This window comes from Micrasema longulum, unplaced genomic scaffold (assembly GCF_059751315.1).
Source record: "Micrasema longulum isolate JH-2025_06_02 unplaced genomic scaffold, ASM5975131v1 h1tg000083l, whole genome shotgun sequence".
Lineage (NCBI taxonomy): Eukaryota > Metazoa > Arthropoda > Insecta > Trichoptera > Brachycentridae > Micrasema > Micrasema longulum.
The window spans coordinates 399,997-416,180 of record NW_028277289.1 but is presented as its reverse complement, the minus strand read 5'-3'; the positions used below and the strand labels follow the sequence as shown (position 1 = coordinate 416,180).

Here is a 16,184-nt window from a genome sequence, read left to right as displayed (position 1 = left end):
AATAAAAATACCCAACAATTATAGACAAAGGATGCTCTCCTCTCTGAACTTTTTTGCACTAATATGAAATATGTCAATGTTATTAAGATTAAGATATTACAACAGAGATGGATAACATTTTATAGAAGAAAATATGGAATCCTAGGCATTTACAGGGCTTATAACCTGTCACTGGTTGGATTAAGTGGCCACTTTACGCATTATGTATTATTCACTATTTTCCGCCTGTTGATTTCAAACACAGGCAAAATGGTGAACGTTATGCGACCACTTAAACCGGCCAATGACAGGTCAGAGGCCTGTAAATTGCTTAGACTTCCATATTTTCTCCAATAAAATGTTTTACATCTCTGTTGTAATATGTTAAACTTATAAAACCATTAATTTTTTTTTGTTTTTAATCAATAATTCATTGAATGTAATAATATTTCCAGTTTTCTACGTGTGACTGTCAGCCCTTATTTAATTTAAATTTACTACTATAAAATTACAGCGAACTTCGACAAGAAATAAATAAAAACAATTTTATTTTCAATATGTGTCAAGAACAGCAAAAATAATAGGATGGTGTTTTGATATTATCAATATTAAAATTGATATTTTGATTACAGATACTAAATGCACAATGGGTCATCTGCATAAATGGAAAGCAGCGATGATTAAAATCTTCGTTTTGATCACCGCATTTTCTACCATCAAATGTCAGATGATGATGTTTCCCGACAATAAAGATAACCCGGACAATGTACAGTAAGCGCAGAATAATTACATATCCCATTTCCAAACCGCATTAACAATACCAATACCCAAATGAAGGGTATACTGCAAAAACAGGCTCATTCATAAATAACGAATTTCATAAGAGAGCAAAAAGATGAATAAAAACTTTATTTGTGGGTCCATATGTATTATATGAAATAAGTTTTCAATTGAAGAGCTTGTTTTAAGAACCTCAAATGTCACAAACTAACAATTTTTCAGAAGTGTTTAAACTATATACCACGGTTTTATTAAGGTTTTTATATCTTTTAATGAAATAAAATCATAAATATATATATACAAATCATAGTGCACCGATTGAAAATTTTATAAATATTTAATAAAATGTTAGAGTGAAATTTTATATTTTTAGACAATATTTGGAGCTTTGTGGTTTTTATTGCAAATCAAACAAAAATTAGTGTGAATTGGTGTAATAAAAAAAGCGGTTTTTCAAAAATTTGTATGGTAGTTGAACCCTAGAGTAATAATACGCCACTGGCTAATACAGTCGCCCATGAAGACAAAAAACCATTATATGATTATCAACTACGAAGTTAGCTACAGTTTACAGCAATACAATAGGCCGTGGGTACTCAGATTGACAATTGCAAGTGCAAACCAAAACTCTTCGTTACACGTTTGTTGTTAAACTAAAAACTAAACCAAAAAATTGGAACGCTTTTGTTCTATGCGATAGAACTAAAGGGCTTCTCTTTAAGTGGGAGTGAATTATTACTCTAAGAGTTAAACTCTCCATTTTTAAATTAGTTAAAATATTCAGTAAATACCTACTGCTAAAAACCTATAAAAAATAAATACCCAGAATACCTTTGAACTGTCAAACTTAGTGATATAAGCACTACATAGTGGTATAAATGCTAATTAAATTATAAATATAGATATTTTTTGTTCATTCGTACAATTTGGCGGCCTCCGTGGTGTAGTGGTCAAGACGCTTGACTCACATACGGTAGGTTCCGGGTTCAATTCCAGATGAGAACACAAACATTAAATGTGATTTTTTCTTAAGCCTTGGTGTTCTGTGATGCAACTCACCACTGTAATTGGGCCTCATGGTCTGTTGTGGTGAAAAAAAAGATGTGGATAATCGCAGTTTTCACAAAAACACCGTATTTTAACAGTGAATTTAAATTTAATTTAAACCTAATTTATTTTTAGAAATATTTGGAAAGAACGATTGTATGGATGCATACACAGAGAATAATAAAATCCAATAATATCATTTTGGAAAATTTTAGACATGTTTTTAGAACGAAATCTTCAATCAATGTAATATAATATATATTTTTATATACGATAATAGAAAACAACATACAAAAACGTCTACTTTGTTTATAAAAAAAAAACATTTTTGAATTGACAAAAACAAGCTCTTTGCAACAATCGTCGTATTTTGACTGCGTTTTTGCCGTTTATAAAACAGGGAGCCACATTTCATTAATTTTAAATATTCCATTTTATTGAACTCATTCAGGAGAAAAAAATGGCATTAATATCTCGAAAAAAAAAGCAATGAGCCCGTTTTAGCCGTGTACCCTTCAAATGATAACAGTTTTATTGTTTAAAATGTTGCAACTTTTCAGGTCAAGTTTAGTGGACATGATAGATGACACTAATCGCCTCGGTGATAGCGTTGTTATAACAAATGCTGGGAGTACAAATAGAAGGAATTCATTTGAGGGAGTTAGTCCATACAATGAAACTAAAATAACGCATGGAATGTACAATTTTGCACTGAATTTGAATAAAGTTTTGTTGAAAGAACAGAGTCAAACAAATGTGGTACTGTCTCCCCTTAGTATAGCAGGTAAACACACAAAAAAACCTAATTTATTGTGCTATTATTAACAATGGGTATTTTGAGTTTGTCCGAATGTTTCCAGAATTGAAAATATTTTAGGGAAGGGTGTATGGAAGTCTAGGGATTTTGTAATGATTGCCCCCTGTTGCCAATAAGCTAGTTGTTACCTTGTGATTCCCCTTTCGGAATACATATTCATAAAAGGCCTATCTACCCCTCAAAATGAGTTGAAAAGTTTGTTGTTAACCGTAGTGATCTGAGATGGGTTCGATGATCATTCATCAATAACTTCTATAAAATTACGACAAGCCCACACACAACCTTTCGCCTGCACAGTTATGCGTGGACTGAAGTAAAATTCACTGCGCTCAGTCTAATTCTGAAATTAGGAACTGCGGAAGTCTGTTGGTTCCTATAAAGCAGTCACCCAGTACTAAATTCACAAGTCTGCGCATGAGCAAATTAAGATCAGTAGCTCTGTGAAAGCAATTCTAACAAACGAATACATGTTTATTTACTATGTGTTTTGACTGTTTTATAACAAATTTGGCACTTAAATCTATAACATATTATAATATCTGTACCTCTGAGGCAGACGGATGCAAATCCAGAATTCGATGAAATGACATTTCGATTTTCTTATCCAGTTTATGATCATGTCCATTGCTTTTGACGAAATGTAAGTCTTATAATGAAAGAACCAATGTATTGAGATACTGAAAATAAAAATTAATGCTATAAATTATTAGAAATCACTTAGAGAAAGTAGATTCTTTAGGCTTTTGTTGAACATTTGAGGTTTGGATTTGCATCCGTCTGCCTCTGAGGTACAGACATTAAACCATGAAACAAAACTCTTTTATTTATTTATGCTGAAATGATGGCAAAAACTTGCTTTTTAGTTTATTTCAAAGCACTTAATTTGGATTACTGTGTTAGTAGTAGGCTCATATTTTACCTATGTACTTAATACTAAGTGACTTCTTCCCTAATCGAAAAATATTCATTGTGGTTACTAAAAAGATTAGTTAACTTATAGCTGATTTTATTATATATAAAAAATAGGTGCTGATTGTTTAGAAACAATTTTTTTAGGGATGCATTGGTTCCATCCAATCTATGGACATACCACGTATGTTGGACATATTGTAACCTTTCTAAATAAACAACCGTCGAGTACTAATAATAACTTGTCATTAATTATCAAGCGCCCAGCTTGGTCGTCCTGATGGTTGATATTTGGAGTCGCCACCAAACCTGACGAGATGAGGCTCTGTGCCCATTACAATTTACAGGGCTTATGATGTGTCACTTGCTGGTTTTGAGTGGCAAGTTAGTTGTTTTAAGGGGCTGCCTAGTACGTTGGTGAAATAATTCAATAAGATGGATCCCCTCATCAATAAGTTTCAGCTCTTTAACTTCACAAAAATCAACAGATGTAAGAAACGAAGAAATATGGATCATCAACTATAGGCTGAATGGTGAATGTTGCACAGCACGCAATCATCATTCCATGTCAGCTCCCTAGTTGCAACATATGGTGTCCACGAAGATCCTTCAGGCATCTCTGTGAACTGTCAGCTCCCGTGCATCGTCCCAAGTCAGGTTTTCGTCCTGTAGTTCTGACATGAACTGCAAATGAACAGTCAGCAGTGGATGTCCAGGACGTTGAAAACCTGATGCCTGGCGGCTTCCGTGGTGTAGTGGTCAAGACGCTTGACTCACACACGGAAGGTTTCAGGTTCGATTCCCGGTGAGAACACAAAAAATAAAATGTGATTTTTCTCAATCCTGGGTGTTCCGTGATGTAAATCACCACTGTAATTGGGCCTCCTGGCCTGTTGTGGTGCAAAATAATAATAATTAATAATAATAATGCCTTGTTAAGTAGGCAACCATGGTTAAGGCTCTCAGGAGGTATCTGCAGTACATGGCCGAGGCAACCTTATCGCCTCCGCTTGATGACAGTTAGCTGCGTCCATTCTCTTATTACTTCATTCCTTACAAAGTCAAACCACCGCACACTTAAGATACTTCTGAGACATGTATTCTTGAAACTCAGAATTTTTTGTGCAATACAGTATGTAAAGGGTCCACAAAACCTATCAATGACAGTAAATGCCTAGAATTCCATAATACCTTCTCTAAAATATTCTCCATCTCTGTTGTAATATGTGTGCTATTATTATTTTTCCCCATGCGCAAACGTGAAAATACAGTTCTGTGAGAAATAGAACCAGAACCCTGGATAACTCGATGCCTACTCTCATGTAAAAATCCTAAAAAAGGAAATCGAGAAGACATTAGTCAGCCTCATGGTGCACTTGTTAGTGCATTTGCCTACCGTGCCTGATGTACAGGGTTCGATTCCTGGCAAGGGTGACAAGAAATGTTTATTTAAAGATTGGTTATTCAATACAATATTTCATAGTCCGTGGATGGACAATGATCTCCTTGATAATTTAGATACACTCCATCAAAGCAGTGGCTTAAAATACATTGAGTGCTGATAATAATGATTATTTTTAATGTACTTTAAATCAATGTTCATGTAAAAACATAATCTTATGACATTCTGATTTTAAAACAACTGGTGAAAAATAAATTAGTAAAATAGTTGTATTGCTAGTAAAATATAGCATAACAAGGTTTTCTTTTTTAAAATACAAAAGGATAATTTTTACATTTTATATGCTCATTTATGCAGATTGAACAGAATAAAACAAGAAGTTATTATAATTGTTTGCTAATAAAACAAGGACCTGTTCTATGAGTTGAATAAATTATTTTTAATAGTGCATTAACAATACTTCATTCTTATTAAATTGACTATCTAATGAACATAATGGTAATCTAAAAATCATTTAAAAACTAATTGTATTGCTTTTGATAAGAGTTTGTGTACATATCTTTGTGGTCTAATCAGCGAATTAGTTTACCATGCGAGAGGTGTCAGGTTTGATTCCTAACATGGTTGACATGAAATATTGATTTAAAAGTTATTATTCTTATACTAGAATATTTCATAGTCTCTGGACTGGGACCTGCAGCGTATGACTGATCATCTTACCGACATGTAATAAAAATGCAGCGCCCTATGATCATGCGGAAAGGGAATAATTATTTTTATTGTGTACAAATTACATTAAATTAGTTATAGTTGACGCTATTAAGGCGTATGAAATTAATGATTAATAAAAAATATTTTAGGAGCATTAACACTACTTCTACTTGGGAGTGTTGGAAAAACATATGGTGAAATAGCAAATGCATTGGGTTTTTTTAATGGTGAGTAAATAGTTAATTATTCAACTTGTCTGCATCAACTTTGTAAATATTAATTTTAATAAATTAAGTAGTAAAATATATTATTTTCATTTTTTAACATATCTGATTTTGAGAGAATCAATAATAATAATCAATCTCTCCTTGAAACATGTAATAAAAGTAGTGTAAATAATAAAACAAATTAATAAAGTAACAAAGTTCTTAAATTTTAATGTGCACAGTTAACTCTAGTTGTGCTGTCACATAAACTAATTTATAAACAAAAACATCTTTGGTATTTTTTTCATGCACACTTGTATTTCAATATTAAAAAATATATGCTGCTGGTAGAATAGTTTTTATATTGAAACATTCTCGGCGGGCTCTTACATATCAGCAGGCTTTTAATAGTATTTACTGAATAGATAAATATAACAGATTTATTTTTTACGTCCACAATTAATTTAATATGCTAAATTATTTTCAAATATTAATATTATTTTCTACCATTAATTTTGAAAAGCTGAAATTTAAAAAAAATAAATACATGATAATATATTAGTAAAGGTGTATTTTAGCAGTCTTTTATGATTTACTAATCAATTGTTTGTTTTGTTATTATTAAATATTCCAACACAACTACAGAGCGCATGAACAGTTGAGATTCTAGTTCCCCATTTCCAATTATGATAGATTTTTAATAACATATAAGTGATTGGGTAACCTTTTTAATGTCAAAATTCTCACAAAAACCTGGCTTGACTAGGGTGCTGTCACATCTAGGAACATAAAAAAAAATGCACCCCTAGTAAATGAAAGAGAAACGAAGTAAGCCCAGTAAACGAAGAAAGCGCATCGCTCATTTTTGGGCGAAGATTGGCCTAAATGTCTTGGTGTGTCGATAGGCTGATATAGGAGCTAGATTGCAGCTATAGAGCGTATGGACAGCAACAAATTCAGCACATTATTGGGTTGTGGTCCCGTGGCTAGTATCGTGAACTCATGGATCAAAGATCCGAGAATCACAACCCACTCACCTACCCACCACAACTTGATTTCCATTTTCTGATAGTGAGTTATTTACAACTCGTTGAAAATGGCCACCAAAAATTGAAATATTTGGATAAATCATAAGAACGCAAAGATTTCATTGAGAAAAAAAAAGACTACATGTAGGAGCTAAATTACAACATGACGCGCAGCTACAAAGCACATGAGTGGTTGTAATTCTAGACCCTATTTATGACATTTAAATGTAAAATAATATTTTGATGGATCATATTTAAATAGGGAAGCTAAGCTACAAATTAAAGTCTAGAAACTTAAAAATTATTTCAATAAATATACAAAAAATATATATTAAGCAGTGTTTGTCAAGTTCGTGCCCAGGCTGAGAGTGGAATATAGTCTCACTCTCTGTAATTAACTACTTATATTCAATTTTGATTTGAAGTTTTTGAATAAAATCACAGCATATTATATTTTCAGATATTTCGGAGAGTCAAGGTGTGCACAGAGAGTTTGGATTTTTGATTGATAAAATAACAAAAAAAGAACATGGGGTACAAAATACAGAATTGCCAAATGTCAATTATGGAAGTGGATTATTTGTGCAACAAAATACTCCCATACGACCACAATATGAAGATTTTGTTAAATCCATTTATAAAAGTGTTCTAATGCAGACTGATTTTAGAAATAATCCAAATGAAGCGCAGTCAATAATTAATAAGTAAGTACCATACATAAGACTTTGCGATCACATAAAAATATTTTGGATTTAAAACATACGATTTTTATTAAACTCTTATTAAAACATACCTATGAAATTGCAATTGAAAAACCTATGAAACAGTAATTTTTTTTACAGAAAATTACAGAAAAAATATTTTTATGAAAATTATAAATTCAATTAATAAGGAAGTTCGGTGGTTTTTAGAAATCTTTTTATCTGTTAATATACTATCAAAGTAATAAAAAAATAATGTATAGTATTATCATGACAATGATTTTTAAGAATTTTGTTATTTTGAAATTTCTTTAGTCCCCAGTTTCAGCAATTGCAGTTTAGATACTCTTTGCCATGAACTGTGTGGCCGGGCATTGCCGTAAAGCAACAGCGAAGATGAGTGATTAGACAGCTTTCATAGTTTCACTGTGAGCTTCTCCATCATGTCTGCAATTCTTGACAACTTACATTAGCCGTTAGTGTTGAGCCAGATCTTATGAATTCGTAGTGGATAACGTCGACACACGAAAATAAAATTTGGGAGAAGAGGTTAAAATTAGTACCCATCTTTATATTAAAAATAACACAATAGATTATTAATGTAATCGTACTGTACAAACACTGATCAAATAAAACTGTTCCCTGGAAGTATTATCATAGGTGTTTTAGATGTGCATATAAAAATTAAATTACAATTTGATCAATTAATTATTATAAATGCATGGTATTCTACAGGTGGGTAGCAGACTTGACTAATGGAAGAATTCCAGAGATGCTCTCTGACCCCCCTCCTCAGAATACTAGAATCATTATTGCTACAGCTCTCTATTTTAGAGGTCAATGGGAGAAATTCTTTTTAGAAGGTGTCACCAGAAGGTAACTACAATTCACTAAACAAACAAAAATAACTATTTAAATGACAGCACAAATAAAATCTGATATTATTTATTTTGCAGAGCACCATTTATTCTAGACAAGAGATTTCCTCATCAAACAATAGAAATAGATTTAATGGCAAATGAAGGCTTCTTTCCATTCCATAGATCGAAAGAATTAGGTAAGAATATTTTCAATATGTACCAAATGAATTCACACATTAATACAATGTTAATACAACATTTACTTTCAGAATGCATGATAGTTGGACTTCCTTATAAAGGAAACAATACAATTTTATACGCAATAAAACCATTAGACGCAACCCGGAAAGACATAGCTAAAATAGTAAACGATCTGACAGCCGAGTCCCTGGACAATCTAGTTAAAAGTACAAAGAGACAATCCACCATTGTGACCTTTCCGAAGATGAGGCTTTCATCCAGTTACAATCTCAAGACAGTGTTAAAAAATATGGGAGTACAGTCAGTATTTTCAAGCGTCGATTCAAACCTGGCTCTTTTGTCCCCTGCACAAGTACCAAGTTCACCCTACACGGAAGAAAAGAACTTAGAGCCAAATAATAACCAAGGCGACTTTTTCATATTTTCGCGGTCTGGATTTGAACCACCAAAAAATGACTGCGCTCACCTTTTCAAGACTAACACGTCAGGAAAGAGTTGTACTACTGTCGAAGTGATTGACAATAAGAATGTAACCGTTGTGTACAAGCAGATAGGTGATAAAGTCGGTAGGCGGATAATTAAAAGGAGTGCAAAAATGCTGAGACCGCGTCGTCAAATGGCAGTTGATATGTGGAATCCGGGCCTTTATGTAGATGAAGTCATTCACAAAGTAGATATTGATATAACAGGTTGGTTTTATTACATTTAAATAATTTTAAAAATCACTTCAAATCATTCAATAGGTAAATATACCAAAGAAATATTTTGCATAAATATGTTTTAAATTAAAGTGTAAAGTAAAATACATAATATTGTAAATAGAAAATACATAAGCGTGGCTAAAACTTTATATTGAATTGTTGATTTTTTTATCTTAATCCTTTAATTTGACCCCAGTATAATTGGAAATACAAATTCTTTAAGCAACTAAAAATTGTGTCGTACTAAATATATTAAACAGCATATTATATGTATACAATATATATATAAAATAGCGGAGATATAATCTTAAATCATGTTTAAACATAAAGATTCAGTGAGGTTTTTTTAAGAGTGTTTTTTTATTGCATTTTTTATAAATGACACAATGACAGTATATAGTGTGTCATTTTCCCATCCCCACCCAATAAATCCAAATTATTAAATAGATTTGCATACATATTTTGTTTTGAATAAGTAATATGATTCAACCAAGATGTTCTGTGTACTATTTCTCAGTCTGTAAAACTGTTAGAATAATGCTAATGAAAATGTGTTTAATGTACTTCATCAGAATATGGATTTTTGTTTAAACAGAGACTGGGACAGAAGCAGCGGCAGCAACTGCAGTTCTCATAACTCGTGATGGGAGGCGTCCAGTATTTGCAGCCACAGAGCCATTTTTCTTTTTTATTCGAGATGAAGATTCCAAGTTCATTCTTTTCAGCGCAATAGTTTATAAGCCAGAACCAAATGTACAATGAGGTCAAATGTGATATTGAAAGATAATGAGAACGATACAAAGATGGTGTAAATATTTTAAGCATTGTAAGAAGCTTGAAAAAATATCTAGAAAACACATTATTATTTCGTAACGATTTATGATCATAACAATAAATAAATATGTATTAGCGATGGAGCTATTAGCATTGTGAATTCGTAATGAAATATAATGGATGAAAAAAAAACTTACAAAATGTAACCAAAAAAAATGTTATCCACTTTTTTGGGAGGAAATCTAAATGGTATTAGCGTTCGTAATGAATATTTGACGTTCTATCCTATTTTTATTACCATGCTAGCAAAATGAAATAATAATTTTTAAAAATAGCATTCATTTCAGTCACTAGCACTTGTGTCTTTCTATATCATCAAGAAAGTGGCTTAAAATATTCACATCGATGTATTATATGCATCTATTAGTAAGTGCCCGTTAATAAAAAACATATTTCTTACTAATGGAACAAACATTATTTCTTCAGTTTAAAAGTATGACACGTCATTATAATTAGTGTCTATTGAAAAAAAACACTTAAATGTAAAATCAATACACTAATTTGGAATATGATACTGTCGAGCACAAGTAGCAAAATATTTTAAAAATAAAAGTACGTATTGTGTGTGTTAAGTGGTTTGTAAAGAGGAATCACAATAGCTTGTCCATAGTGAATGTTGGAATATGTAGATGCACAAAGCAAAATGAACAATGTTTTATGAGAAATATACAACAATTATTTATTAATTTATAAGATATACAGACTTTATACACCTAAATTATTTCTATTTTAGTTTAATAAAATTGCAATGAGATTGAATAAAATTTGTTACTAATACTGCCCTGCTAAGGCTAAAAGTCGTGTCTGGTGAATCGCAAATTTTAAAGGAAATAATTGTTTCATGCTTTGCCAATCTGTTTTTATTTCTTTTTTTTTTATTTTACAAGAGAATATCTCTAATTTAAAAAGCAGAAATAAATTGTTGGCTTAGTAAATGTGTGAAGCTATCGGAATATCTATTACAATTTTTTTTTTTTTTTTTCAGTTACGATTTTTAGGATTAGCAGGGCAGATTAGTACATAACATCAATAACATTTCTTCACGTAAATTATTACAATTAGTGCACATTTTGAGTAGAGCTGTGAATGTTTAAAGTTTCACTTTAAGAATAGGTACGATAATGTAATTTATAATGAATAAAAAATAAATGAAAAATATTTTTATCTATTTTCCTGAATCACGTTTATCCTATTAGCAAGTTGCTGTTTCCACTCCTCCTCGGTAATACTGTGTGCCCATTCAGGAAATGAAGAAGAAGGAAGACTAAAGTTAGCCATGGCTGACATCACCTGAGAGTTAAAAAAAACGAGAAATATCTGTTAACATTAAGAGAAATAAACATTTTTGTAGTATTTTAGATAAAATCTAGGAAATCATAACATGACACAAAGCGGCGTGATCTCTTCAAGTAAAATGGAATGTCTATTGATGACTATCAATAGTCTCTCTAATTTTAAATGAGTTTTCTTTTCAAAGCAAATATTGAAAAGTTTCTATAAAGACTCATAATCGAAATTCATTAATTTATTTTATTTCACATAAAGGTTATTATTTCTTTTCTATATGAACACCTCACGGGGCATAACCCGTGTCGAGGCTTTCATTCAATTCCCTTCCTTTCCCAAAACTACTCAGATACAGATAGCCAGGAAACAAAATCAACGTGTGAAATATAAACCTTGTAAATAAGGTCAATAAAAATGAAACCCACATAAAAAATATTTAAAAAACGGTACATAACACACTGGCACTAGTGGTGTGATGCAGAAGATTACATGAGAATGCAAGCGACTTTCATTTTGTGATAAAGACTAGCTTGTCAGGGTAGGTAGTATTATACACAATAGATATAACAAAGGACGCCAAATGTCGAACACTGTGATTCTCAAATGTGTATTGATGATCACCAATAGTTCGCCTCATCTAAAGTTTTCTGTGATTTTCTTGTTATTAGAGCCAATGAGGAAAAGTTTCTAAAATAGGTAAGAAGCCAAATAACACTTTCTGATCACCACATAGTTAAAAATAAATTATAAACATAGTTTTAATTTGGAAGTAAACAGAGAATAATGTTATCCTTTTAAATCAAATACAGTAAAACACCAATTATCCGTTTTTTTTTATTTTATAAGGTAATCCAAAAAAGATACATACTAGAGAACATACAATTTGTAGTTATAAGAAATACAATTTTACATGCATATATATCTTCAATTTTTAAATTACTCCAAATATTATTATTATTATTAATGACCTCATCTCCCTTAGTATATTCACTACTTTTTTATTCTTAAAAGCGTTTTTTATATATTTATTCTGCTTGTGTAAGAAGAGGTTTTAGGCGTATATATTGTTGTGCTATACTTGCTTTGTTTCTTTGTTGTTCTCAATATGTGTTATTTTCTAAATGTTAATATTATTTATGTCCCGAATTGAGTTGTTGTAACTCCTGGGAATGTAATTCAACGTATTATACTTTGTGTTATATGATTTATAAATAAAAATAAATAAAAAAATATTGGTTATAGGCAGGCAGCCTTTGGTGATGCGCCTTTATCTCTTGTACTGGTTGTTGTCTGCGTTCTTCTTCCTTCAAAAAACATCCAAGCGGTTTTTTAACTGGTTGACCAAAATGGAATGGACAATTAGACTTGGTAATTTATTCCAGTCTGAAACTACCCTGCTGGAAAGAAAGTTTTTCTTGGGATTGAGGTGGAATTGGGGACGATAGAGTTTCCAGTTATGACCCCGTAAATTTGTGTTGGGATCACTGGCGGTTCCTGACCGAAAACATTGGCAGTGCATTTCTTTACATTTTGTCATCTTGTAACTTGTATATTAAGTTCAATAATATTATAACAATATGACATGATAAACGGGCAATAGTATGACAGATGACAGCCCGCGCATCGGAACCAGGAACGCTGAATTCGCCTAACATTATATGCACGTTATAGGATACTAAATCAACTAAATTCGTACTAATATCATGTCATTACGCATGTTCAAAGTGACGTTGCAAACACACTTTGAACTTCAAATATGCGCATGCGTTGGCAATGCCCGGAGTATGTATATTATCTTCTCTCTCTAATGCACGATTCACTGGTATGAAGCGTTGTCTATCTCGCTCAAATGACGATCTTAGGAGAAATTACATATTTCATACAAATTCAGGGTAAAGAATTGTGCAAAACAGAACATGCACAGGGACGATTGCGCATGCGTAGACAAGATGTGAAAATCGTCCGCTAGAGTCGATCTCGCTAGATCTTTTGGCGCCAGTATTTAATATTATGATGTTTACAAGTATAATATTGCAACGAATCCCTGTTTTTTTTGCAGCTACCTATAACATATTTTTACTATCAATAAAATTACTCATTTATTTGCACATATTTTTACTTGGCAGTGCACTGCACTTATGCACATACTAAGGAACCGCCTCTGGTTGGGATTTAATTTATACATCTCATGCAGGCTCATACAGATGGAATTACATTTGTTGGTTTAAGTTGAGTTAATCCAGATTTTATTGCTTTTGAAATAATACAGCGAATTGGAATCACATTAAAAACTTACTTAAATATGTCCACCAAAGTAAATTGCACAATGAAAATAAAATTAAATAAACATCAGTTTTTTTTAATTTCCTGATAACGATCTGGATATTTTCCAATCCGGATGACTAGAGTTCGGATAAACGGAGTTCTACTGTATAAACCCAGAATAAATTCAATTAAAAAATACTAATTTTATCTGTCCTCACTGTATATTTTTTTATCCTTAAACTGAAATGAAATCAGATGAAACCAAAAATTTTAAATAATAAATATGTATTACTACCATTTAATCATAAATTTAATAAATAAACCTGTTACATAATAAGCGGGAAAAATAAAAACGCAACTCCAACATAAACAAAAAACAGTAATTACCTCCTGAGCTTTTTCAGAATCCATTTCAATATTGGCGAAATTTCTTGATCTAGTCCAAAGTTCTCTAGATACTTCTCTGTCAACAGATTCAATCGGAAGTATGTTCTGTTCAGGAATTTCATCTGGAGTACTCATAGGTTGAGGTTCATCAAACTAAAAGAAAGAAAGTTTATGGTTATTTTACACGTCTATGTACGTAAATACTTTTTCTTTTTTCATTTTTTTATTGACGTATTTAAAAAAAATCTTTTTGAAATATATGTATGAATACATTTCTCCACTATATCCATATTGATTTAGAAAATACAATTAATTATTCTAAATCCATTTCATATATCTTTATCGGTATTCGTAGTATGTGATATTTTCCTATTGTTGCCTTGACTAAAATGCAACAGGTGAAACATCATTATTTTTTTGAAATGTAGGCTTACCTAGAGACCCCCTAGCATGGCATGCCTTCGTTTTGTGAGTTCATTCGTATCTGTATGACTTTTGTACGAATTATACTGATTGTCACAGGAGGCAAAATTAACAGTTCACAATGGAGTCCTGGTGCCAACCCTTATGTATGGAAGTAAAGTATGAAATTAGAAAAATTAGGATTCAAGTAGGCTGAATGCTGTCACAATGCGATATCTCAGGTGAATGTTTAGTAAAACTATGATCCTACGATAGGTACATAAATACAATAAATTAATTCATTCATTAGGTAAAGCTAAGATAAGCATTATCGACAAAGTTAAGAGGAGTTCTGCCTTGGTTTGGACATGTAGAGCGAATGGACCTCGAAAGAATGATTTTTAAAAAAATACGATGAAAATGTTGATGGATGCAGAAAACGAGGAAGACCGGGAAAGACATGTCATGACCATATCCAACAAGAAGACGAACATGTCAAAGGTCAGAATAATCATCATGCATACTTGAGAAGATGTATGAATGTAGTGGAAGCGAGTACAGAGTGATATGGCGTTCAATTCTCTCACTACCCCTACGGAAATGATATGTTTGTTTGTTCTGAGTTACTTATATCTAGTATGAGATTAATATGAACAAAGGCCTCGATGATTGTATACAACCGTTAACAGGAGAGTTGTTTGATTATGTGATTTGTAATGTAAATACAGTGAAAAACTCTAGATAAGCGACGTGGGAAAACATGGGTTTATTATTATCTCACCTCTTCATCATCACTACTGTCACTGGAAACGAGAGATCCATTCCAAGGTATTAATTCGTTTTCGTCACTAGGTCCAAGAGGTAAGGGCGCGTATCCATCGTAATTATTCATTTCAACGTCTTCGCCATCGCTATCGACGACTTGTTCGATGATATTACTGCAAACTGGAGGAATAAATTCTTCTTGAAGTGTATCTGGCGGGTCAGGTGATCCATTATTAACCATTTTGATTCTGGTCCAATCAAAATATAAAATACTTCTGGCTTGAAAGATATTAAAACCTTTTTCTGTTTCCGATAGCTGACAATAAAAAATAATGACAATAGGTATGTTTGACACAAAATTTGACGTTCGAATGAGTGTTACTAGCTATAATAAATATTTGGTAAATAATAGTCGACAGAAAAACACGGATCTCAATAATGCATTATTGGTTATTCAAAAAACAATTTTACAACGCAATGAATAATTACCAATTCTGAAGTTAAAAAATCATCCAAAAAATATGTTAAAAATAAATAATTTAGTAAGTTTATTTTTTACGGAAGTATTCATATTTCCCAAACATATTTTTTTCTGGAAATATTTATTTCAATCATAAAATTTGTTTTAAAAAGGGCACATAACTAACATACAACGTGAATTTGCTTTTAAATTATGTTTTTTTGTTGAAGGCTCGAAAATTTAGTTCTATGTTGATACTCATTTTTCTTCATCACAAGTTAATATACGCCGGAGTGAGACATGTTGTTTATTGTTGTGTTGATTTTTTCTAGAGCTCATTATATTTACGTAGTATTGAGTTCATTTTGTTAAAATAAATGGCACTTTGTGCTTTAGAGAAAAATGTATTTGCAAAATGTCTTTCTCGTTAGATTTTATAAAA

At 31.7% G+C, this 16,184-nt stretch overlaps 2 protein-coding genes across 2 annotated transcripts in view; one reads left to right on the top strand and one right to left on the bottom strand.

Annotated features, from left to right (window-relative positions):
• Positions 1-11,332, top strand: part of Spn28Dc (Serpin 28Dc) — a 33,855-nt gene extending 22,523 nt beyond the window's left edge. Inside the window, exons 2-9 of the mRNA XM_088233906.1 lie at positions 612-750; positions 2,367-2,590; positions 5,795-5,872; positions 7,340-7,583; positions 8,316-8,456; positions 8,537-8,637; positions 8,710-9,330; positions 9,938-11,332. Of these exons, the coding sequence (XP_088090032.1) occupies positions 626-750; positions 2,367-2,590; positions 5,795-5,872; positions 7,340-7,583; positions 8,316-8,456; positions 8,537-8,637; positions 8,710-9,330; positions 9,938-10,104 (1,701 nt within the window). The 5' untranslated portion in view covers positions 612-625 and the 3' untranslated portion in view covers positions 10,105-11,332. The remainder of the gene's footprint in view (positions 1-611; positions 751-2,366; positions 2,591-5,794; positions 5,873-7,339; positions 7,584-8,315; positions 8,457-8,536; positions 8,638-8,709; positions 9,331-9,937) is intronic.
• LOC148284846 (uncharacterized) lies at positions 10,830-15,680 on the bottom strand. Its single transcript, XM_088233916.1, has 3 exons — positions 15,299-15,680; positions 14,116-14,268; positions 10,830-11,466 (listed from the first exon to the last, which is right to left on the bottom strand). Exons 1-3 carry the CDS (start codon positions 15,521-15,523, stop codon positions 11,338-11,340), a joined length of 507 nt encoding a protein of 168 aa, XP_088090042.1. The 5' UTR covers positions 15,524-15,680; the 3' UTR covers positions 10,830-11,337.
• Between the last annotated feature and the right edge of the window lie 504 nt (positions 15,681-16,184).